Raw genomic sequence first — 27668 nt, 5'->3', positions numbered from 1 at the left:
TAGGTTAAAATAAATTTTTATTAAAAAAATTGTATTAAATGTTAGAAGAGATTTATACACAATTCACAAATGCTTTATAAAACATTGCCAATCTTTCTCCAATTGTAATTGTTTTTATGCAGACTTGGAAATTTTGCAGTGAAATAAGGTCTACAAAATATTTCTTTTAGAAAGCATCACAATGATAATTTTAGGCAAAATAGTCTTTAAAACTGAAATATTTGCATGCAAGTGAGTGAGCTCTCAAACACCCGTATTCTTTATCCCAGTGACAAAGTAATGCGAAAATGAACATTAAACTGACTTACTGAGGAAACAATGAACAAGTATTCTGTAAACTTCTCAAATTCACTCAAATTTTTAAATTACTTTCAAAAGCAGTGCCATTACAAGGTACTGACAATCACATTACGTACTCAAAATGAACGTTAATCAAACTAACATTCAAAAAATAAAAATACTGTTGCAAAGAGGCACCCCTTGTTGTAAGGTATGTTAAAGGAGTGTTTATTACACTGAAGGCTTATGGTACGGGCCGTAAACCCTACAGGAGACAGTCTCTTCACACAGAAAAATTATAATCCATCCCTTTTAGAAGTGAATAATATCTCTTTAGTAGTGTTGCTGGTTGAAAAAAAAAAGTTACAAGTTCGAAATAAGATGGCAACATACAAAAAGTGGCCCATAGTTTTGGTCTTTGTCTAAGAGGTACATTCTGTAATTTAACAAAGACTGGCTTTAAATCTTCAGTTCAAAAGCACACTTCTTTTCTGAAAGGGTGACTGACCAACTGATGCCATTTCAGAGAGCAGAATCCTAACCACCAACTTGAAAGGGGTATGGCTCAATGAAGACAAAAACAAAAACAGTAACTGATTTACCTCAAAGATTACGAAACAAAATCAATGTCAAAGTATTTGAAATCATAAAAATTCATTGCTTTAAAAATTTCCCCCTGAGCTGTGGATGCTTTTTTATATATAGTCTCTAGTAAAACAGATGCATTCTATAATACCAAGTTGTAATTATAAATCCTATGATTCTTGGTGCTGAAAATAGATAAGTTATGTCTCAAACAGCACAAAGTGATAACAATTACACATTCTGTGGAATTCTTTGGTGAGATGCAATCCAGCAGAAGTCTCCTTATTTTGTTTCCCTCCTCACAATACCCTTAGAATCTTCAAGTAATTTTCAAAGGAGAAACCACAAGTCCATAATGAAGGACCAGCAGACCATCCTGAAAAGAAAATAAGTGTTCTGCAGTTATTTAAAAATCAGTTACGTAAATGATCAAGTCAAAGATAGTTTATTTTTCGTAACCCAACACGAATGTGAAATTCTTTGATTTAAAGAGAATAAAGAGTCCAAGATAAATAAACTTGCTTGTTCACTCACTTCATTACTAAACACTCCCTGTTAATGTGCCTTTTTAATGACTCTCAGAAGAAAATTCTGAAACTACCAGGTATCCACAGTTAGTCACGGTTGTTTATGGCAAAACATTTCTTCAAAAAGAACTAAAAGATACACATTTCATTCTGCACAGATTACTTAATATATCACCCAAGCACTGGACTTCTCTAAAAAAGACTCAATTATCATAAAATATCATGGATCTGCTAAGAAAATAAAACATTTATTTCCTACATAAATGCAGCTTACAACTAAAACAAGTGAGAAAATTTTGGAACTCTTACCCATTTAATGTATCATACATTTTACTTCCTCCTTGAAGTCTGTTCAATACAATTTACCCTCTCTTTGATATCCAGAGTCATCATTATGAACAGTAACTACACTGGGCTGTAACACAGTGATGTCCTCTGGGGTCGTGGGAAATTTAACCTGACAGTAAATGACTCCAGATAACTTGTTTCTGAGTCTTTTTATGTCTCCTCTCTTGATATCAGGTCTTAATTCTTTGTGCTCTCACCAAGGCTGCTTAAAAGAGTGTTTTTAAGGTGTTATTTCTAATCTACTATGAACTGGAAAACTAGCTTAAAAGGAAGGCTCACTGGGGAAGTATGCCATGGGCAATGGGCCTACTTTGAGCAACATACAGAGGGAGTGGGGGCATGCACGCCTTGCATTTCCAACTCTTCGCTAGCTATCGCTCTCTCTTTCTTCTTTATTAAGCTTTTTCATAGCTCCACTTCCTCATTTCTCATTCGCTATTCAACTCACTGCAATCTGGCTTCTGTTACTGGCAACTTCGGTGAAAACTCACCAGAATTCTGGAAAGGGGTTCACCAATTCAAATGCCCACAAAGGCCAGAAAAGTAACATAAATGAATATGTGAATCACGTATGTAGTCAAATAGGGTATGTTGAGACCAGTGGTAAACCAGAGAGCAGATGCTTAGCTAAAGGAATTTAAACTCAAAAATTAGAATAAGCCAAATAAAGTATAGTCCCATACCATGTTTGGCCCACGGACCATCAGACCTGTTCTAGACTAACTAGTCTAATCAAAGTAAATGAATTTGTATTCTAACACACACAGAAGGATCCTATTAACATTTTTACATGAATACAAATTACATTTTACATAATGTCAATTTTTTGCATATAGTTATATTTCACAATTACAAGCTGTTTCAAAATCTCAAAACTTCAATACATGTATAAAACCGCATTTTATGAAATGAGATAATTCCTTATAATTCAAATTTAAATCTATGTCTATTACGTTTATATTCCATATAAATAGACAGAAATATATAAATATTATTTATATTATTTATATTTTATATTTAGATGTCTCCATTCATGGTCTTCTTAAACTATCCAACCAGAGTGAATCTTCTAAAAGGTTAAGTCAGCTTATGTCTCTTCTGTCCTTGGCTCAAATCTCTCCAATCAGTACTTTCCCACTTCACTCAATTAAAATCCAAAGTTCATACTATAGCCTATAAAGTCCTGCATGGTTTTATTCCAGCTGCTCAGATCTCAGCTCCTACCATTCTCTCCCTCACTTGCTACCTCCTAGCTTTCACTGCAGAGATATGTTATTCATTTAGCTAAGAGGTCCTGCGATTACATGACACATTGTTATCAATGAGGACTTTAATTAATTATATTTCAGGTTATTTAAGTTCTGGGACTTGCTCATCTCTGAATCTCCCCATGTCTAGAATAGTGCTCCGTAAATACTTTTTGAATTGAAGTCATATTTTCTACCCACTCCACTGACTTTGCAATTTTACTCCTAGATTCTTACATTTCTAATCAAGCTTAACTTTTAAAAAGACAATCGGGACTTCCCTGGTGGCACAGTGGTTAAGAATCCGCCTGCCAATGCAGGGGACGTGGGTTTGAGCCCTGGTCCGGGAAGATCCCACATGCTGCAGAGCAACTGAGCCCGTGCGCCACAACTACTGAGCCTGCACTCTAGAGCCCATGAGCCACAACTCCTGAGCCCACGTGCCACAATTACTGAAGCCTGAGCGCCTAGAGCCCATGCTCTGCAACAAGAGAAGCCCGTGCACGGTAATGAAGAGTAGCCCCCGCTTGCCGCAACTAGAGAAAGCCCGTGTGCAGCAACAAAGACCCAACGCAGCCAAAAATAAATAAATAAATTTATTTTTTTTAAAAAAAGACAATCATTTTCTAAGATTTCTGAAGTTTCACCTTATAAAAATTTTAAGAAATGTTTTGTTTATATCTCTAAGTATGCTTTACTTAGCCAAGAAACAATTTTGCTTTTGTATTTTATGAAGAATCTTTTGAATTGTTACCAAAATGTAGACAATTGGTATGGTGCTATATTTCTAAAAACATGTAAGAATAATCAAATAATCACCTAAATAAGTATTCAGCTACCCTTTTGTTAAGATTCTAAGCTTTAAGCTCAAATTTTTTAATAGGTGAACCTTGATTCTACCACTAACTAGCCAAGTGACCTTGGGCAAGTTACTTAATCTGTCTAGACCAGTTTCCTCATCTATATGATCCACCAATGGATTTTAGAATTAGAGGGTAAAGTTCCAGGAGAAACTGGATCTTTCTCTTCATTAAAATTGTAAGTCTTATCTTGCTTTTCATGTATCCTGACCAGATTTCATATTATATTCCCACTCACATTATAGGCTAATTAAAACATCATAACGGTTACCATGGCTTCTTACCAATTGAGCAAGGAATGGTATGTGAATCTCTATAGCCTAATGAGTCTCTACAAATTTTTCTTAAAGAAATGTCCTTGCAGATACATTTGCCCAGTAGTCTTCAAAGCTCTACTGCAATACTGGACAGAGAAAAAAGAAAAAAAGGCCTCTAGAATCAAACTGCCTGGGGTTTGAGCCCTGGCTCACTCACTCACTCACTGTGGGTAAGTTACATGTCCTCTCTGTACCTTGGTTTCCTTATCTTTAAAACTGGGAAAAAAAGAATATCTATCTCATAAAACTATGAGGAATAAGAGAGCTAATCGATACAAATCATTTAGAAGAATGCCTGACACACAGTAAGCATTCAATAAACATTAGCTTTCTTATTTTCAGTCCAGATAATTTCAAGAAAATTATAGAATATTTATTAAAAATTTATTGATAACATGGAACATTTTTCTTTCATTAAATAACTTGTCCATTAGGCATAAATATGGTAAAGTCTAAGACCTACCTGCATTGCTGCATCACCTATTGCACGTCGAATTTCCCTTAGAGTTTGATAGCGCTCTAACAAGTGATCACCACAGATGATATCTACCTACAGGCAAATAAGAGTATAAGTTTGCTTTCCTGCTTCAGAAAACCATATGACAAAATGAGGAAGATCAACATAATTATTTTTAGACTAGTCTTTGCTATTTTAGACTGATTAAATGTTCTCAAGAAAGATTTTAGAAACTTTTTACAAATAAAGTAAAATGGAAGGAGCATTAGAGGACATAGCAGGGCAGACAACAGGCATTCAGAATGATTTCCTTGAATCTCTGAGAACAAGTTAAATCATACTTGATATGTTCAGCACAAGAAGGCACAGAAAAGTTTATTATTTTAAAAAGTTTCATGACACAATGATTAATAGGGCTTATAATGCTTAAAAAGGCAATCTTTAGTTATTTGAATAATTTTCTTAATGAGGAATATCTCATTTTCCAACAGTGGAAAGTCTACTGCTGACATAAAGTACACAATAGGGGAACTGTTTTACAGATGGAACAATCTTAACAAGGTCTTTTCAGCCCTTTTAGTAAGGTCAAAGCTCTAAGACAAATCTACTTTTATATAGAATGCTCTAGAAAGAACGATATGGTTGTACAGTTATATACTATATTGTAATATGATTCCAGTATACTCACTTGCTAGAAATAGAAATGCAAATCCTTATATTCTCTTTCACTAAGTACTCCTTTCCCATTGCCTTAAAGTGGGAACAGGTCCTCAACATCTTATTAATAACATATCACGTAACAGGCTCCCCCTCCTAATGTCCCTATTTAGCTTACAGCATGAAATTTCTCCTTGCTCCAAACCAAAATACCAGCTCTAACTCCTATTTCTCCTTTTCCTTTCTTCTCACGTGCAGTTACCAAGTCCTGTTGCTTCCTTCTTCACCCTGCCTTTTAAGTTCATATCATTCTTTCAACTGCTGCTCTTAGGCTTAAACCACTGAAACCGTCTCCTAACCAGATTTCCGACCTTCAAATTCTGTTTACTCTAAAAATCCTATGCACTGCCAACATGTTAGTTTCCCTAAAACCTTCAGCATGGTTGGGTAAGAATAGTAAAAGCAGTTGCATTTAACTGAGCGGCCTCTATGCACAGCATTTGTTACACTATATATTTGACATATGTTATCTCATCTCATTTTCACATTCCCGTGAGCTAAGCATTGTAATTCCCATTTTACAGATAGGACACTAAGAAGTAAAGACATTAAACTTTCCTAAGGTCACAAGGCTATAGTAAGTAGCAAAGTTCAGATCGGAACCCAGGTCTGTCCCCAGGTCTATCTTTCTCCAAAGATAAGTGCATGTGAGGGGTTGGCAAACTTTCTACAAAGAGCTAGATAATAAACATTTTAGGCTTGTGGGACTCAGGATCACTGTCACATGTGCTCAATTCTGTCACTGTAGCATGAAAGCAGCCATAGTATGGCTGTTCCAATACAACATAATTCATAAAAAGATGGCAGGTTAGATTTGGTACATAGGTCAGTTAGTCAAGCCCTGTGGTATCTCACAATGAATAACCTCCGATTAGTAACAACTTTTGTTTTATGCTTACCAGTTTTAAAGTTGGCAAAGCAATACTTGTTTGCAAAAGGACTTGAAAGCAATAATAGCAGATCTTGTGCACTAACAGCAGATCTTGTGCATAGAACTTAGGTCCATGAAAAATTAAAGAACTTGGAAACTAACATTATGTTTTTATTAAGTATCCAACTATCCAGAGACCACCACCCTTAGTGGGCTTCACCACATGGTATACATTTATGATTTGGTTACTACAATTTTCTTTTCAACTTAATCTTAACTCCCAGAGATTAGCCATTTACTAACAGTTTGATGCATATGCTCCTAAATGCAATGTGTGCATGTGGGGATTTTGGTTTTGTTCTTCTAGAAATGGGATCATGTCACATATTTTGTTCTACATATTTTTAAAACACACACAGACACACACAAACAACAAAAACTTAATATACTATGGAATCTTTTGGAATGCACAGTTAGCTCTCTGTGTTTAATAGCTGCATAGTGTTCCATTTTATGAATATATCATAAACTATATTATCCATCCTCCTGATAAACATTTAAACTACTTCTCATTTTACATGCTGATTTTTAAGTTACTTGACTGTAAATACTTCATAAATTAGTTCATTCAAACAGAATCACATCTCTGAGGGTGCCACAAACATGACCCACATATTTGATAATTTGCTAGAAGGACTCACAGGACTCAGCATGATCACAGCTATGAGTAATTACAGCAACACAGCAAGGATACACAGTCAGATCATCAGTAAGGTAAAAAGATGTACGTAGAGTCTGGAGAAATCCACGCACAGGCTTCCTATGCTCTTCCCTCCCAGTCCAAGAGGAGATAACACCCACATACTCTTTTCTCTAGCAGTGAAAATGTAGTCAATTTGTGCAGTGTTTCTGCCCAGGGAAGCCCAGTTGAGGCTCAGAGTTTAGGGTTTTTACTGAGGGATGGTCATGTTGGCATTCTCTGCCTAGCAACTACCAAATTCCAGACTCCCAGAAGCAAAGCAGTTATTCATCATAGACCCATTGTTTGTACAATCTAGGTACGGGGAAACACCCTCAATAGTTAGGTAACTTTTCATATTAGCACAGGGAACTTTTTACAAGCCAACTTCCTAGATGCTAGGCAAGGGCCAACCTTGTAAGCCAGCCCTTCCAAAGGCAGCACCCTCAGGTCTGCTTTGCTAACTCTTTTCTGCATAATCTTTCTACCCTTTGGAGTATTAAGTCTTAGTTAGGAAGAATAACTACGATATTTCTGAATCTCAGAGCGGAAATCGTAACGTGAAGATGGTCTTAAGGGAAGAAAAACCCGTATCTTTTTAAAAGCAAGATCACACTAAAGCTTTCAAGACAGGATTTTTCACTGATTGAGCCAGTGCCACACTCATTCCTCTTTGTTCATACATACTTTTCTTTGATAGAAAGTTCTTTTTTTCTTTGTCTGTCTGGCAAAAAAAAAAAAAAAAAAAAAAAATCCATTCTTCAAATCCTTTCTTTGACCTCTCCAGAGTTAAATCATTCACTCTGTGCTCTTGTGGCACTCATCATAACCTATTGTCATTCAGTTGTTTACTTTTATATCTTTCCCACACAACTGAGTCACCTGGTGGCATTTTCTGTCTCATCTTTGTACTGGAGGCCAAGCACATAGATGCTCAATTTAGTACCAATAGATAGTAAATGAATGGTAGGGATACACCATATGACATGTTAGGGTCTCTGAAAAATGATTTGGAAACAATTCAATGATAGGGTTAAGGTCATATACTAAATAAATAATGAAAAAAGGAACCTGGGCTTCCCTGGTGGCACAGCGGTTAAGAATCCGCCTGCCAGTGCAGGGGACACGGGTTCAAGCCTTGCTCCGGGAAGATCCCACAAGCCACGTAGCAACCAAGCTCGTGCACCACAACTACTGAGCCTGCGCCCTAGAGCCCGTGAGCCTCAACTACTGAGGCCCGCACGCCTAGAGCCTGTGCTCTGCAACGAGAAGCCACCGCAATGAGAAAGCCAGCGCACTGCAACAAAGAGCAGCCCCTGCTCGCCTCAACTAGAGAAAGCCCGCGCAGCAACGAAGACCCAACTCAGCCAAATAAATAAATTTATTTAAAAAAAAAGAACCTATCTTTTAAGACGGAATTAATTATGGTAGGATTAACAACAAAATCTACTACCACATCTTTTATATAGGAATATTTAGTGATCAATATGGTAATCATTTCAAAAAAGCAAAATAAGGTCTGAAGGTCAAATAATGTACAAAGGAACACAAGAGTTATTAAAAAACAAGATACAATAAGACAGCAATAAATTCAAAACACCACTAAATCAACCATGGAGATCCAGAGGCACTGGGCTCTCTTATGTGAAAGAAATCTACTCAGATAATTATTGATTTCTGATTTGAATTAACTTAAATCTCTTAAGAACACGTCTACATTTTTGTTATCTTTCAGAACTGTCTTCCTTTTTTATTTTTATCTGCCACAAATAAATAATACTTTTAAAGGTATTTTATTATTTAACAGTCCCCTAGTAATCATTCATTCCTGCTAGTAAATAACCATTTACGAAGGTCACATATCTGTAAACAAATAATACATTTTCTATTTGGGACTAAATGGTTTTAAGGAAGGTCAGCACAGAAGGCTCAAGTGACTGGGTTGACCAAGAATTTTATTTTGTTCAATGGTTAACTAGCTCAATGTTTTGTTCATATTAGAAGTAACTCTTGTTTACTGTCTCTTGGATTTAGAAGGCTTAAACAATTTTAGTCACAAATGGGTCTGCATATTTGATAATTCTCTGTTCCACTATTTTAACATTTTGGTGAAATAGTAATTTATGAATGTTACCAGCTATATAGTACCTGAATTAGAAAAAAAAAATATTTACCTAAAGAGCGAAGAGCTGAGAGACAAAATTAAAGACTGAAACAAATTTTACATCATTTTATTTCAAAATGTTAAAAGCCTTGAATTCTGTGATAGGAGGAAAAAATAAACCCACATTTTTACACAATAAAACCAATTTAGAGCTTTGGCAACCAAATTTCTTAAAACACCAGTGTGAAACTTATAAATGGCTCTGATCAATATCTAGCCACAGAGGAAGTAATCTATATCCTAAAGAAAGCCCTCTTGGGTGCCATTTCTTATTCTATATAATCAGGTGCAAGTCTTCTGATTTCTGCTTTTAGAAATAATAGACTATTATGGGATTACTCACAATTCTTTGTTCAGGAGTCCCTAAACAGCTATCTATTTCTAACCAAAAGGCTAAGAATAACCTCAAGTATGCTTTGGCTACAAGGTGATAGATAAGTCATTTCCAATTTTCAGTTGCCATGAGATACAGCTAGCATTATGTCAAAGTCAGTAAGAGAAATCACATTTAATTGAATTTAATATATATTTAGTACTGGCAGATATTGATACTAAAAACATCAGCAAAATTTCAGATCTACAGCAAATAGACATTTTAGATAAAAATTATTCTATAAAATTTTACATATGATGGAGAATAACAAAAACCCCTTTTAAATTTGACTAATGAAAAAGCAGAGCTATGTAAACGTGCATTTTCACTGGCCCACATTATTAAACTATGAGTTTACTTACACTTTATATGCAACAATACATGAGGTTTGAGATTTCCATCTTACAACAAGAAAGTATTATATAGCTATAATAAGAGATCTTTTTCAATCCTTAGGAAACTAACAGAGTCTATATTAGACAGCTATTTCACTTTTCTAGGTGTCTTGAGCTAAACATTGATAAATCCAAGGATGTCCTCTGAAGAGAAGTGAATGGATGGAAAAGTAAACTTTTGCTCTACTATCAAAAAGAAAAGAGCTGGAGCTGAAGCTCTAGAAGCTCTTTAATCGTTCTCACACCCTCAGCTTTTCTCTGACACCCATAGATGGTCACCAATGGCAGCAAGTCAAATGTGATTAAATTTGGGGGTGGGGATCACTGTGTACCAATATTCAATTAACATTTACAATATCTACAATGTCATAAAACAAAAGCCACTGCATGAAATCCTAGAGATGGTTCTTTCTTCAATATGTTAAAGGTAATCTCACAACTTCCTGTCTTTTTACACACATATACTCTACCTGACAAGCTGGATCAAGACCCATTTTTCTTCTGAGGAATTTTTCTACATGTCCAATAGTTGCTTCTCCTGAAACTCGGACAAACTTCTTTTCCAATGGCTACAAAAGTAAACAAACAAACCAATTTCAGATTAAATATACATAAAATGTATAAACCTTAAAGCACATTTTATAGCAAAGATAATTCAATAGATTTATGAAAGAAAAATTACTATGAAATTTGAGTTAATTTATCTATCAAACAAGAAAAAAAAGAATTCCTGCTTAGCTTCACCTCTCCAAAAAGTATGTCAACAATTTTTTTTAATAGAACGGCTTACAGATTTGTTTTACTACCTCATCAAGAATAAAACTTAGAGTAAAATTTATTGACAGCAAAAACCCAAGATTCAATGTCTCAAACAACCTGGTTTCTTCAACAAAAAAACTTCAGGGAAAAAAAAAACAACCAACCAAGGCTGAGGAGGAACCGCTAGACTAAAAAAGATACAAGGCCTGTAAATAAGGGATATATCAACCAATTACAATATATGGATCTTATTTGGATCCTGATTTTTAAAAATCTTTAAAACAATTTTCATAAGACAATCTAGGAAATTTAAATAGCATGTGGATATTTAAGGAATTACTGTAAATTTAAAAAATGATAGTATTGGGACTACCCTGGTGGTCCAGTGGGTAAGACTCCATGTTCTCAATGCAGGGTGCCCAGGTTCAGTCCCTGGTCAGGGAACTGGATCCCATATGCATGCTGCAACTAAGAGTTCTCACGCCACAACTAAGGAGCCCATGTGCTGCAACTAAGACCCGGTGCAACCAAATAAATAAAGAAATATTAAAAAAAAAAAGATCCCGCATGCTACAACGAAGATCCCACATGCTGCAACTAAGACCCAGTGCAGCCAAAATAAATAATAAATAAATATTTAAAAAGCTGCTTTACACATTCAGATACAAGTTATAAAAATAAATAAAAATTATAGTATCATTATTATGTTTTTATAAAACGTCCTTATCTTTTAGAAACAAACAATTATTTACTGATAAAATGATAGTTTGGGATTTGCTTCAAGATTATATAAGAGAAGTGTTAAAGGTATTGATGAATTGAGATTGGCCATGATTTTATAATTATTGAAGTTAAGTGATGTGTACATGGGCATTCATTTTACTATTCTGTCTATCTTTGTATGAGTTTGAAATTTTCTTTTAAAAGTGGAAAATAAAAAGATTATCGGGGCTTCCCTGGTGGCGCAGTGGTTGAGAGTCCGCCTGCCGATGCAGGGGACACGGGTTCGTGCCCCGGTCCGGGAAGATCCCACATGCCGCGGAGCGGCTGGGCCCGTGAGCCATGGCCGCTGAGCCTGTGTGTCCGGAGCCTGTGCTCCGCAACGGGAGAGGCCACAGCAGTGAGAGGCCCGCGTACCGCAAAAAAAGAAAAAAGAAAGATTAACATCTAGATGTATATGGCTGGAATCTGATCCAACAGTCTAAGGTGATAGGTAGAGAGACCATAGCGTTTTAAAGTAGAAACTAATGCTTACCTAGCCACTCTCTCTCTGAGGCAATTTTAAGGATACTACTACTAATAAAAATGAAAAGTTGGGGTAATAAGAACTAAAAGGGTACCTTTTAGGAAAATGTGAACAATGTTTTTCTAGCACTAGCAGAGAGGGAGCCCAGAATTGCTACCAGGAGGACCCAGGCAGGTTAGGCACACATTTCTTCCATATAACAGCACTCAGCTCTCTTATCTGTAATTTGGTTTCTTAAGAACTTTCCTAACAATAGATCTATCCCTTATTACCACAGTGCAGCAGATAGCATGTTAAGTGCAGATATTCCAGAGACTGCCTGGGTTTAAACCGTGGTTCTGCCACTTTCTAGCTGCAAGTCTTTGGACAAGTTGCTGAACGCTTCTGTGTCTCCATTTCCCCATTTGTATTGTTAACATAGAGATACTAATAGCACCTACCTCATAGAATTATCATAAGGAAAGTGTGTTAATATACGTAAATAACTATTAATAATTCCTGGCACATAGTAAGTACTTAGCTATTACTAGTGTATTGATTTATTCTGTTCTTTATGTAAAGGAATCTAATTAGAGGACCTAGTTGTCATCATGGATACTGATATAATCTAGACAAAAATGGCAAAGGTTCGTGTTCTTTAAACGCAGGTTTAAGAATCATCTTGAAAATCGAAAGCAGTCTTTCTCACTAAGGAGCAGATACAGCAGTGCTCCAGGTGAAGTCTTGATGAAGGTACCGCATTGTAGGTGGCACTGCCTGATTAGCATGAGAATCCCATCATGTGCCTTGAGAAGCTATTCTGGGCAATCTAGCTAGATGCCTTCCTGGCAACCAGTGCATTTCTGAAGGTTAATTTCTGGGGCTTACAATCTCAATAGTAGGCTTCAGGTATACCAACAGAGGACAATTCAATATTCATAATTTCTAGTTCTTGGTGAGCACTTCACTCCCAAGTGTTTACTAAGATTAATCCAACTTAGCTAAAGTTATCAATACTGTACTTTTTAGACCACCCAGAACAGAATTATGAGATCTGCCAGTAACTGAAAGAAAAACATTGGCCTTGGCTTTCAAAGTTGGCTTCTCACGTGGTTAACCTTAGTCTTCATACCGCAGGCTCACAAGTTAACAGAAATTTTTTCCGATATAATTCAGATCCAGCTTTTTTAACAATTTGCTTTTTTTGTTTTTTGCCTTTCTTTTTTTTCTTAAGCTACAAAGCAGGTTCTCACCTAAATGGTCAACTCATTTTTTTTTCCTGCTGCATCTAATAGCCTCCTACCATCTGCATATAAACAGGAAAGAAAAATTCCACAGAAGAATTTTACTTCTTTGAAATTAAGCACAGCAATCTTCCCTACCATCTATAACACAGGTCAATTTGAGAAGAAAGTTGAAACAATAAGGTAGAATCTATAGGGCGATTTAAGAGACATTCAGTTATTTTCTGACTATAGAAAATGCATATCACTAAAAATATTGGGTCGGCCAAAAAGTTTGGTTGTGTTTTTCCAAGTGAACTTTTTGGCCAACCCAATATCTTTTAAAAAGATGGTATCAACTCATTTTACCTTGAAAAAATTCCTACCTCTGTCAACTGAAAATAGTTACCAACCCAGTCACAAGGTAAATCCCTAGCAACCAGATGGTGAATTTGAAATACCACCAAAAGACACCTTGGAGAAATGACAGATTCTGTGTCTGGGGCAAGAGATGTACGAGTTGAGCATGGAACATCTTGTCATATGAGATAGCAAGGAAGCTATTATAGACCATGATTATCTATGATAAGACAATTTGAACATCAATAAAGATAATAATTAAAAGGGGTTTAAACCACAAATATATTTAAATGCATGAGTTCATATTAAAGTAAAAACAAAATCAAAAATACCTAATTGATTAGGACTGGAGCATGCTAATGAACCAACTCATTATTTTGAACCTTGTAAGTCAAGGGAAAGAATCAGCATTTATTCTTTCTTTCCTATATGAATGGTACCACTGGCTAATCAAATAGAAGTTCCTCATTATTGAAGTATTTTAATAAAAGGAGGAGGAATGACAGCATCATTTTCCAAACCCTATTAAGTTAATGGGCTTAGACATTGAGTACCAATTGTTGCTAACAACACAAAGACACAAACAACCAGACATTAATGTGCCTCCAGATGGACAAAAACACTACCGACTATGAAGTATTCTTGGTCCCCTCAAATCAAACCTGTCTGATTAACACTCAGACTTAACTACTAGTTTATGGGAAAGACAGAGGACAGAAGAACACATTAAATCACAGCACAGAGATGCAACATCAAAACCCCATCTGGGGCTTCCCTGGTGGCGCAGTGGTTGAGAGTCCGCCTGCCGATGCGGGGGACACGGGTTCATGCCCCGGTCCGGGAAGATCCCACATGCCAGGGAGCGGCTGGGCCCGTGAGCCATGGCCGCTGAGCCTGCGCGTCCGGAGCCTGTGCTCTGCAACGGGAGAGGCCACAACAGTGAGAGGCCCGCGTACCGCAAAAACAAAAACCAAAAAAAACAAAACCCCATCTGTAGGAAACTATAGCACAAATGACCCAGCTTTGTCAACAATGAATTGCAAGAAAAAAGAAACAGAAAACTTACAGATTTAAAAACCTATCAACCAATCACAATGTGTGAACATTATTTGGATCCTGATTTACGACGATGTTAAAAAAACAAAACAAAACACCCACTACAGCTGAGATAAAAACTTGTACACTGACTAGATATTTGGTAAGAAACTCATTTTCTTTTTATTCACCACCTTCAACCTTTTGAAAAATCACAAACTTACAAAGAAGTTACACTAGTAAATGAAGATCCAGATAGCCTTCACCTACTTTACAAATGATTAACATTGCTATATTTGCTTCACCTCTTCCAATGTATGTAATATGTGTGTATATACCTGTACATTTATTATTTAAGTTACTTGCAGACATTGAGATATTTAACCCCTAAATATACCAGCAGTTATCATCTCAGAATAAAGGGGCTCTCCTCTATAACTACAATATAATTATCAGGAAATTTATAACATTAATACAGTGCAATTATCTAAATGGGTCCAAATTCAAATTTCTCCAGTTGTCCTAATAATGTCCTTTATAAGTTGTTCTTATTTCAATCCAGAATCTAATGAAGGATTACACACTGCATTTTGTTGTCATGTTTCTGTAATCTCCTTTAATCTAGAATAGGTCTGTCTCTTTATCTTTCTCAACACTGACATTTTGTAACTTTTTTTTTGGTATGCTACGTGGTCATTAAAAAAAGAGCCTCATCTTTTAAGAGTACTGAAACACTTTACAGATGAAATGGCAAAATGCCAGGGATTTCTTTCAGAATAATATTAGAAAGAAGGGACTTCCCTGGTGGCACAGTGGTTAAGCACCCGCCTGCCAATGCAGCGGACACGGGTTCGAGCCCTGATCTAGGAAGATCCCACATGCTGCACAGCAACTAAGCCTGTGCGCCACAACTACTGAGCCTGTGCTCTAGAGCTCACGTGCCACAACTGCTAAGCCTGCGAGCCACAACTACTGAAGCCCGCGCCCCTAGAGCCCGTGCTCCGCAACAAGAGAAGCCACTGCAATGAGAAGCCCCCGCTCGCCGCAACCAGAGAAAGCCCGTGCACAGCAACAAAGACCCAACGCAGCCAAAAGTAAAAATTAAAAATAAATAAATTAAAAAAAAAAAAAGAAAAGAATCCGCCTGTCAATGCAGGGGACACGAGTTTGACCCCTGGTCTGGGAAGGTCCCACATGCCAGGAAGCAAATAAGCCCATGTACCACAACTACTGAGCCTGCACTCTAGAGCCGGTGAGCCCCAACTACTGAAGTCCATGCACCTAGAGCCCATGCTCTGCAACAAGAGAAGCAAACGCAATGAGAAGCATGTGCACCAACGAAGAGTGGCCCCCACTCGCCACAACTAGAGAGAAAGCCCACACGCAGCAAAGAAGACCCATCACAGCCAAAAATAAATAAATAAAAATAAATTTTAAAAAAAAAAGAAAGAAAGAAGGGAAGTGTGGGAATTCCCTGGTGGCCTAGTAGTTAGGATTTGGCGCTTTCACTGCTGTGGCCCGGGTTCAGTCCCTGGTGGGGAAGTGAGATCCCACAAGCCGTGTGGCAAGGCCAAAAAAAAAAAGAAAGAAGGGAAGTGGATGGAGGTATAAAAGAAATTAAATTGGTCATTAGTTAATTGGCAAAGCTGTGTGATGGATGCATGGAGGTTCTATTCTGTCTACTCTTCAGTGTATTTAAACATTTTCATAATTAAAAGTGAAAGAAAAAATTTTCTGAACTAAATGACTGCTTGGTGAAACACTTTTAAATTAAATGTAACAAACAGACTTTATGATTTTCATGCCATAAGTGTACATGGTGAATAGTTTAACTAGGCATCATCCTAGTCAGACATATTTATTTGAACAATAAATAAAAGACAAGGTATAAAAACAGCTTTTTAAGTAGTAGAGAATGCTGAGCTATAATATCAAAAGCTAGAATTCCCTTACAAATACAGAATTAAAAGAAAAATGTTAAGATTGCCAATGTGTTAGCTAAGAAAATATTAAAAAATGACTGTTTTAGCAAAATAAAAAGTCAAAATATGCAGAAATACGATCATTTGTTTCTAAAACAATATATTCATTACCTCTTATAGACATAAGCCTGCAAACTAACATCAGTATCATTAGTTAACACTGAAAACTTAATGCCTCAAAACTATAACAACAGTGTAATAAACTTCTATAAACCTAGCTTTATCAACTCACAGCTAATCTTGTTTTAAGTATCCCCCATCCATTTCCTACCCCAACTGCTTACTGGCCCCCATTCCCCAGTTTTGTTTTGAAGCAAACCCCAGACACATCATTTCATTTGTAAATACTTCAGTATGTATCTCTAAAAAATAAGAACTCTTTTTAAAAACATAATACCACTATCATACTTTAAAATTCCTTGATATCAGAAAATAGACAGTAAATGTACAAATTTCACCATCTCAATTTTCTTACCTAGTAGAAAATGATTTTATTATTTTTAGGGTTGTTATTACAGAGAAAATAAAAACAAAACAAAGATTTCACACACAAAATGTAATAACCAGTGATGGACTCAAGCTAAAATTCTAATTTATGCATATATTATTTTTATCAGATATATTTTTGTACTCTCAAATGTATACACTAAACATACTACAAATAATGCTTCTATTCGAAGTTTCTATTGGATCTTGGCTTGTTTTTTAAAATTTAACAGCTTTATTGAGATATATAATTCACATACCATTAAATTCACCATTTTAAAGTATACAATTCAATGGTTTTTAGTACATCTATAAAGTTGTGAAACTATCACCATTATCTAATTTCAGAACATTTTCATCACCCAAAAAGAAACTCTTACCAATTAGTAATCACTCCCAATTTCCCCTCTCCCCCAAGCCTCTGGCAACCACTAATCTACTTCCTTTCTCTATGCTTTTGCCTATATTGGACATTTCATATAAATGGCATCATATAACATGGTCTTTGGGTGCCTGGATTCTTTCACTTAACATGTCTTCACGGTTCATCCAGGTTGTAGCATGTATCAATATTTCATTCCTTTTTATTGCCAAATACTATTCCAGTGTATGGATATATCATATTTGGTGTACCCATTCATCAGTTGATGGATATTTGGGTTACTTACAATCTGGGGCTATCATCTCATAAATTTTTTAGTTTATTATCAAATCCAATCCAAATAAACGCCATACACTGATGTCCCTTGAGTCTCTTTTAATCAGTATGTTCTATCTACATGTTCCCTCTTTACATCTTTCCCTTTTATTTGCTGGAGAAACAGAACTGTTTGTCCTGCAGTTTTCCACTGTCTAGATTTGGCTTATTATATATTCTTACAGAGTAATTTAATAAGTTCCTGTGTCCCCTGGATTTCCTGTAAATTAGTAATCTAGGGGTATGATCAGCTTCACATTTCTTTTGGCAAGAACACTTCATAGGTGGTAGTGTCATATTTTTTTGATGTACGAGGATCAGAACTACACAAATATTCTAAGCGCATATGTGCTTTCGCGGAAGCAATAGGCTAATATTTTAATTTAATTTTTAGTTCTTTCTTCACGACATTCTTATACTCTGTTGGCTCGTCTGGCTACTACAGGTCACTGGACAGGTGTCTTCAGTGAACTCTAGGAGCATATGACTCTACAGTTGTCCCATATAGAAACTTACATGCTACTTTCCCACCCAGTACACTATGAAAGGACTTCCTAAAGTTAATCACCATAAGTTTGGTTATTTTACAACTTAGAAGAGGTAAAAAGTTACCAAACCTAACACTGCATTCCCTCCATCACAATGATCTCTGGGAAAAACCTATAATATACTTCATCCAGAAAAGTACTCATTTATTCCTATGCTTCAATTCAATTCCTATGCCTCCTAAGCCATTATAGTCACAAAACAAAACACTATGCCCAACCAGGTATAATTCACCCATATTTTATTTTATTTTATTTTTTATTAGGTGTTTTTTTTAAAATTTATTTTCATTTATTTATTTTTTTTGAACTTATTTATGTATTTATTTTTTTGGCTGCACTGTGTCTTCATTGCTGTGCACGGGCTTTCTCTAGTTGCAGCTAGAGGGGGCTACTCTTGGTTGCGGTGCTCAGGCTTCTCATTGTGGTGGCTTCTCTTGTTGCGGAGCATGGGCTCTAGGCGCGTGGGCTTCAGTAGTTGTGGCTCACGGGCTCTAGAATGCAGGCTCAGTAGTTGTGGCACATGGGCTTAGTTGCTCCACGGCATGTGGGATCTTCCCAGACCAGGGCTTGAACCCGTGTCCCCTGCATTGGCAGGCGGATTCTTAACCACTGCGTCACCAGGGAAGCCCCACCCATATTTTAGTATAGACTTTGACAAAGTCACTGAAAATCTAACCAGATCAAAGTCAATTATTTCCTTATACATTTATAATCCCAAGTAACTATAGGCCTGATTTACCCCTTTTAAAAAAGTCACCTTTTCCTGAATGATTCATACTATAGGAGCAACACTGTGTACAATGGCACCTGTGATGCTGAAGCCTTTAAGACAACTCTGAACTTAAGTATGTTACAAAAGAGTTCATTCTTACCTTTAAAGTTTCAGTAAATGATTGAAGTAACAAGTTGGGGCAGGCTAACTTCAACCAAAGATGTTACATGCAAATGAAATTTTAAGCTCATATTTAACTCTAAATGCCAAATATGCAAAAAATGCTTTGAAACATTTTTTTAATCACCGAATTAACACAGCATTTGGTTTCAGTTTTAAAAATTACTCACTTATTTTTCCTTAGACCACTGTTCTGAATTAATAACAAATCCCTACTTAATAACTCTTTTCTCATAAACCTATTATAAGAGAGCATTACTGAATGTACTTCATATTTCAACAAGTTTTATTTACAGAACAAATTTTATAGACTGTAACTGAAGACAGTCTCCATATGATTGCTAATCTTAAATTTGTGTGCTACAGGGTCCTCTTGTAAAGTAAATGAAAAATAAAAGTAAAATACCTTAAAATGTCCCGTGCCTTCATTAGCACTGAAAAACGAAAGCAAAATTAATCAATTTTGAACTATATGTTTAATTATATAACACAGAAAAATAACATAAATACACATATTTGAGGAACATCAACTTAATTTTAAAACACGGTCACCTAACCCTTTATGAAATAAACAAATGTAGTTAATTGTCATATCTGCCACCTAGTGGTAAGGCAAAGGCAGTTTTATACAGTATTTTACATTGCTTTGTATATTTACTTCCAGGAGTTAAAAGTATACTCTTAATATTTATATTTCCCCCACATGTAGCATTCTAACATTTTCTAGCTTAAAGTAAAACTTCTTTCTTTCTGTCATAATTAATGTGTTTTTTTCTTGATAGCAACGTTTACAAGATAGAGTCCTTACAAGAAAGCTGCTACATTTCCTGTTGTTTTACTTGTAACATAATCACCTGGGCATGATTTACTCAGTTTGCTTTTCCTCTAAAAGTACGAAGAGATTTCTTGATTAAATCAATTACTTTTATATCATGAGGAGACAAGGAACAAACTTTTTTTGACCATCTACTATGCACCAGGCATTATATTAGGTCTTCATGTATTATGCATGTGTTTCTTTCAGTTCTCACAGTAACCCTTTAAGTCAGGCATTAGAATCACCATTCTACGGATAAGGAAAATTGAGCTCAGAGAGGCTGAATAACTTGCTTAAGGTCACACAGCTAGTAAGTAATAAAGCTGGGTTTCAAACGCGGGTGTACATATCAAAGCCCACATTCTTTGGTTTTTTCGGGCATGCTGCACTGGATCTTAGTTCCCCTGACCAGAGATTGAACCTGGGCCAGGGCAGTGAAAGCGTTGAGTCCTAACCACTGGACCGCCAGGGAATTCCCAAAGCTCACATTCTTTCTTCCCTATCACGTTGTGAAGAATAGGCAAGATCACAATTGCATCATCTAGAGTATTCTTATAATACAAATATAGAGAAATATATTAATATACAATATAGATAGTATAAATATCTATAGAATATGTTATACTGACAAACATAAAACATAAGTTATGTATACACATTATATATAGATGTAAATCTAAGGTTATAATATCTTAAGAGCTACAAAATAAAATATCCTTGGGAATTCCCTGGTGGTCCAGTGGTTAGGACTCCGTGCTCTCACTGCCAAGGACGCAAGTCGATCCCTGGTTGGGGAACTAAGATCCTGCAAGCTGCGCAGCCAAAATAAATAAATAAATAAAATATCTTTTTCATTATAAGAATTATCTCTATAGAATCCATGATATATGGGCATCTGGCTTCTGCTTGAATATCTAAAGAGATAGCTTCTTTTTTTTTTTGAGATAGCTTCTTAACTTACAAGTCGGTTCATTCCATTTGTGGGCAACTTTGTTAGATATTGCTTGCTTGCACTGAATCAAATATGTTTCTCCCTGTAACTTATACTTATTGGTCCTAGTTTTGCCTTTTGGTACTCTTGTGAATTAGATTCAATCTTTCTGCTACTACACATGACATAGTTTTCACACCTTTTACTATTCTGATTACACCTCAATTTACTAACATCTCTCTTAAAACGTAGTGCCTAGAGCTGAACATAAGACCCCAGTTGGATAACATAGCATACAGTGGGATAGCACCTCCCTGGTTTACTAAACACCACTGAGTTTAAGATTGCATTAAATTTTTGCCATATCTTCTCTCATACACTTATTTCATGTGAGTCCATTTTCTTTACTAGGCAGATATTGTACACATTACAGCACCACAGACTACTTTAACCTTTATTTCTGAATGACCCTGCATTATTTCAATATTCATATACTGATAATAGTTTAGACATGTTAGAAATACCATATGTTGATTCTTATAACAATCCTGTGAGTTGGTATTATAATCCCCAATTTAGAAATATGGAAACTGATGATCAGAGAAGTTAAGCTGCATCCTAGGGGTTACATACCTTCAGTTATACTCTTCAAAGTCTATGCTCTTTCTATATACACTATACTGCCTAAGGCTTTATAATCTTCTACTTTACACATAGAAACTGAAGAACAAAAAGGAGAAGTACTGTACAAGACTATCTTAAGATCACAAAACATGCATACCAAATTTAGGGGGGCCGGGAATATCATATTCATTCCAGTGGTTGAAAAATCACTTCCATGGGCTGAACCTACCTCAGGATTTTTGCTAATCCAATTCAAGCAGGGTCACCAGCTGGACCAAATTTGCCCTTGTACTTGCATCAGGTTAAAACTCACCTGCCATTTGTCCTGCCATGAAAGAGCTTTCTATGGGTTACCCTCAGTAGCCTGACTTCAGTGGTAACACCAAGCTTTTCAATGTAGTAAACATGTGGGGATTTAACTCTGGGGGCTGGCGACTTCTTCAAAAGAACTCTTTGCCACATTGGAAGCTTTCTTCCCCATAACCATTTGAAAACAGATAAAAGACTATTTTATGACGTAGACAGACTACTCATCATAATCTTCAACATATAAGGTTCAATTCTCTTGTTTTACAGATAGGGAAGCTGAAGCTCTGAGAAGTTAAAAATACAATTTCCAAGAGGGCAAGAGCCATGGCTGACTTACTCCAATTACATTCCCAGCAGCTAGCAGAGTGCTGTGCTGGTACACAGCAGGACCTTAATAAACATCTTATGAATAAACAGAAAGCGATTACCTCAATTTTACAAAGCTATATAACAAAGGAGCTAGGACTTAAATAGAGATCTTCTTATTCCAAGTGAGGGCTCTTTTTTTCTACAGCAGGGAATGTGTTAACAATGTAACAACTCCAGTAAGTGGTAATGACTGCTTTGACCAGAGTACTCAAGTCTCACTCATTAGGAAAGCCTGCCATGATTAAGTATTGATTTCTCCTTTGGACAGACAGAGATAATGTAGCACACTTGTCACATATTTGCCATCTTTGCATTACTGCCACTTTTCAAAAAAGGTATAAAAAAACTGTCAGTTCCAACTGTGCGTTAGTGGAAAAGGTTACATTTCCCGAAAATATTTTTAGAAATATAAATTCCTTTCCATTTTCAAATTTTAATTAACTAGACTTACTAAAAATCAAGTTACATGGTAAAAAGTCAAATACAATGAAAAGTAAGACCTTTTCCAATTCTATACTCATACACTCCAGTGCCCTTTTCTAGAAGCAACTGCTATCAACATTTTCTTATATGTCCTTTCAGGAATGGTCTGTGCCTGTGGGGAAAAAATATATATATATGTATATATGCCCACCATCCGCTTTTTAAAAAAAACATAAAGAGCACATGCTATATATTCTCTTCCGCATCTTGCTTTTTTCACTTGAGAAAGTGAATTTTGGCAATTGTTCCATATTAGCACATATGTTACTAACACATGTTCATTGCTATATACCATTATTTTACCAGTTCCCTTTTGGACATTTAGGTTGGAACACATTCTTTAATAACAGAAATTGCTAGTTTAAAGTCTGGTATTACATGATTTCTTCTCATTCTTCTAAAGAGATCTTTATTTCATTATCATCAACCACTACTACGTGGGCTCTGTGGAGGCATAAGAAAGGTTTCTCGCCTCTCAGGGATCCTTAATATCAGTTGAGAACACAGGATGAATACATAAAGAGATAAATACAACATAGTACAAGCTAGATACTAAATAAATAATACAGGCAACCTAGAGTTATAAGGAGGAAGTGACTGAGAAGTCAAATAGTCATCAGTGACATAAAATGGAAGATCTAGATCTTCCAAGAAAGGCATTTTAGTTTATCCTGCAAACTATGGAATTATTTTGAAAACTACAGTTTGATACAGGCCAACTCTATGATGACAGTCGGCCTAACAATACTGCAGGATAATGGAGTACACCATATGCTACAGTGTTTGAAAGAAGCAATTTTTATTAATTAGGGAGATATCCAACTACTTTGGAAAATAATTTGGCAAAACCAAGTAAAGCTGAAGACGAACATATCCCAAGACACAGCAAATCTACACTCTTAGAAAAATATCTCATATATATATAAGGAGATACGTAAAAAATGCTTAAAGCAACAGTGTTTATAATAGGAAAAAAATTGGAAACAAAGTGTTCCACAGTACAAGAAAAGATAAATTATGGTATATTTATTTTAAGGGAATACCAGGCAATGGTGAAAATGACTGAACTAGTTATACATTTTAGCATGGATGAATCATACAATGCTAAGTGAGAAAAGCAAGTTAGAAAACATGGTATGATACCATTTAAAGTTTTTAAGTGGCCAAAAACAATTCTACATATTGTTTAGAAATAGATACACATGTGGCAAACACATAAAAAAATGCATGGGAATGATAATCATTACTTTTAGGAGAGTAGTTATTAACCTCTAAGGGAAGGGGGGAATGAACAGGAAGAGGTAGCCAAGTGCCTTCTGCCATATTAGCATGGTTTAATTCAAAAGCCAGATGATGGAGATACAAGTGGTTATTTTACTACTCTTTAGTACCTTTTTCTAAGTCTTAAATATTTCAGAATTATTCTTTAAAAGGATATCAGAAAAACTCGATATGACCTTAGTTCAGGATGATTTTGTAACTGTTGGGACTTAAAAAATTCTTTATTTTAAAGTTTAGAGGTAGAGGTTTAGGGTACTCACCCAATAAACTCTAGTAATAAAGACATGTCAAGTTCAGGTGGAATACGAAACACTGATTCTAAGACTTTCTTAGATCTTCCTTTGCTCGAAGGGACTGGCTGTGGAACAGCTATTTGATAGCCAAACAAAAAAGTTGAGTAAGAATATAAATATCATAAACTGAGATCTTTGGAAAATAATTACAGAAATTTAACTATGTTGACTATTTAAAAGATCATAAAGCACTCACTCTCCCTTTTTAAAATAATATCAGTTAATCTGTCAAAGCCAGTGAAATTAGTGACAAGCCTGGGGAGCACTCCACAATGGAAGGCAGACATGTATGGCTGGTTTATCAGGGCCACAGAGAGAGCTCAGCATAATAGCAACAATAGCTATAGATAGCCCTTAATAAGCACTACTATGTGCCAGGGCTCAGGGCTCATGCTTAGCACTTTACATGCACCATCTCATTTAGCCCTTATTATAATTGCATGCCATAGGTACTAATGGTTTTTTCTTTTAAATTTTATTGGAGTATAGTTGATTTACAATTTTGTGTACTTTAACTGTAAAGAAAATGAGATTACAGTTTAATGAGATTAGGCAATTTGCCTAAAGTCACCCACATAGTAAGTGGAAGAATGAAGATTTACACCCAAATCTAACTTCCATACTGTGACATTACCATCATCATAAAAACTAATATTTGAGCAGTTACTATGTTCCAGGCACTGTTTTAAGTGCTTTGTATTATTCAATGTATGCTTACAATTTATAGTGTTATGATTATCCCTGCTTTATAGAAGAGGAAACTGAGACATTGAAGTAATTTGCCAAAGTCATACACCTAGTAAGGCGGCAGAGCTAGGATCACACTCAATATAGCTCCAGAGCCTGTACTCTTTAATCCTTATAAATAATTAAATTGGATTACAGTAAATCATGACCTTCAAAATCTTTCTCTCTCTTTGATCATAAAATAACCAGCTATCACCAAAAAGAACCTCAAAGGGAGTAAATTTTATTAAGTTAGTATTCTTTAATCTATAAATACATTATGGTATACACCCAAACTTACCAGGTTTAGGTACTTCTAGACCTCTTTCTTTATAGAAATCATGCATTTGCTTTTTTTCTCCTAAAAAATGATAAAACACAGACTAAATTACACTTAAAATGTAACTAGCAGAGTCAGAAGAGATTCTGGGATTCACAACTATGTAATAAAATAAACTTACTTTCCTCTAGATTGATCACTAATTTGTACACTATGTCTTGTAACTGTCGGTCCAACCTAATAAAAGGAAAGGATGGAGAATACCTCAGAATTCAGAAAAATGCATTTGGTACAGAGTGAATGATGTTCTTTGTAAGTAACTGTTTTCTCTTAGGGGTGACTATCTCCTTTCTCAGAGCTGAGTTACTTTTAGGTAGCACTCATGGTTCTCATCTGAGAGAACCTCAAGTAATTGTATGTGGTCATAATTACAAGTAATTATAGACTCTTGAACTATTTGCTAAATTGTTCCATGTGAACTGGTCTTATTCCCTTAATAAGAATGTGAGCTTGAGGGCAGAGACTGTATTTGGAAATTCTGTGAATCATCTGCAAAACACTCTTCTATGAAAAGTAGTAAAAACATAATAGTATTTGCTAAACAAATGAAAGCAGGTCACCTTTAGTGTTTTTCTTCCCTTAGGAAACTGAGCATGAACTGAAAATTTAATAAGCCACAATGACCTATGACAGACAGGCTTTTCTAAAGAGGCCAGTTATTTCAGGTATTAGTTTTAAAAATAGAATTCTAGATACACAGAAAAGGATAAGCCTAAACTAGCCTCATCAACTTGACTGATGAGATTAAAATCTTCAAGAAAAGAGATCTGTGCCTTTTTTTTTTTTTTAAAGTTCCCAGTGGATATTACAGTGCCTGGTACACAGTAAGTGCTCTATATGTATTTCTTTAAAGAATATGTATTTCCCTTTCTTGTCATTTTGAGATAGGTCAAGAATTTATTACCAACTACACAATTTCAAGCTTTCAGAAAAAGTATACCTAAAATATAAATTTTACTTATATATTCTTCTTACCTTATGTTGTAAAGAGGTTGTGTCTGATGGACTACTATGTTGCATTTTGGACACCTGTTGCTATAGTAAAAGTGTCTGACAATGCAGCTTTTACAAACTGTTGAAAAAAAATGTTGAAATTAGGATACTTTCAAGACATTTCAAAAAATCAACATATTATTTGGAAATATGATGAACTATATGCTTACATGTATGAAGACATTCTGTAATGGTAGTTGCATCTATTAAGTAACCTTTGCAAATGGAACACAAGATGTATGGGGTCAGCTCAGAGAGATTTATCAGGCGCTGCAAATACAATGGAAATAGTTTTAAAATACAAGTCCTTGCCTTTTCCAATTCTTAAGCGATAATCCCCAAATTTTATTATCAACAATGTGTAGCTTACTTTGCAACATGGAAACATGTTACCTTACCTCCAACCCTTCAAACACTCTCATCAAAGTTACAATAACACAATATAAACCAATGTTCCGAAAAGATCTCATTCTTTTGGAGATATTGTATATTGCCAGATGAGGGGCATCTTACTATATGAATTATCGCGAAATGGACAAACTTTCCAGATACTGGTGTTTAATATTAATTCTGAGTAACTAGGTATATTGTCTAACTTTATGAAGTATGCGCTGCCCCATTAAAAAAAAAATCTCCCAATTAGAGACTGACTAGGTGGGGAAGGGTTTCCCATCCTCTCAACACCCTGTAGAAATGGACTGTTTCCCTGGCCCACTGTAAGCTCCTGGAGGGCAGCAGGCCGGTACCCTTGGCGCCTACATCCCTGGCACGCAGTAGCTTCAATAATGAGTGAGTCGGACCCAGAGAGCTTAAGGGACTGCAGAAACGTTACAATATGAGTCGGCAGGGAACCGGGCCGGGACAGAGGCCGGTCCGCGCCACAAGCAGGCAGCGCAAGGAGAGGTGAGGGTCCGTGCAAGTGCCAAAGGCTTCAGCGGCGAGCGGGGAACCCGGCCCTAACTGAGGAGGCCCGGCGTGGTCAAACAGGGGCCATCAATACCTCCTCCTCGTCCTCGGAGTCCGGCCGGCCTCCCTCCAGCCTCAGCGAGAAGTGGCTCATCTCTTCTTCCTCTTCCTCCTCTTCTTCCTCCTCCAGGTCCTCATCCTCTTCCAACTCCTCGTCCTCGTCCTCGAAGCGGCCCCTCAAGCGGCCCAGGGTGCGCTCCGGCTCCAGCTCAGGGGGCCGGGAGCCCGAGCAGCCTGGAGCCCCCGCCTCGGAGAGTGGCGGCTGGCCCTCCTCACCCGCTGCCGGCGCCGGAGTAAGGGCAGGCGGAGAGACGGGAGGCGGGGGCGGCATGGCTGCGGCTCCCTCAGCCTTGGCAGAGCCCGCGGTGCCTGCCGTTATCACAGGGACCCCCTCCATGCCAGGGGTAGAGACCAGGCGAGGCGAGACCGAGACCAGGTGGCTGGATAGCG

At 36.5% G+C, this 27668-nt stretch overlaps 1 protein-coding gene across 1 annotated transcript; it reads right to left on the bottom strand.

The window, feature by feature from the left end:
- PCGF6 (polycomb group ring finger 6) lies at positions 1–27668 on the bottom strand. Its single transcript, XM_030865510.2, has 10 exons — positions 27253–27668; positions 26423–26522; positions 26235–26331; positions 25381–25436; positions 25221–25280; positions 24161–24269; positions 19493–19520; positions 10350–10448; positions 4627–4713; positions 1–1240 (listed from the first exon to the last, which is right to left on the bottom strand). Exons 1-10 carry the CDS (start codon positions 27613–27615, stop codon positions 1184–1186), a joined length of 1056 nt encoding a protein of 351 aa, XP_030721370.1. The 5' UTR covers positions 27616–27668; the 3' UTR covers positions 1–1183.

Source organism: Globicephala melas, chromosome 16 (genome assembly GCF_963455315.2).
Source record: "Globicephala melas chromosome 16, mGloMel1.2, whole genome shotgun sequence".
Classification (NCBI taxonomy): domain Eukaryota; kingdom Metazoa; phylum Chordata; class Mammalia; order Artiodactyla; family Delphinidae; genus Globicephala; species Globicephala melas.
This window is presented reverse-complemented; position numbering and strand designations above follow the sequence as displayed.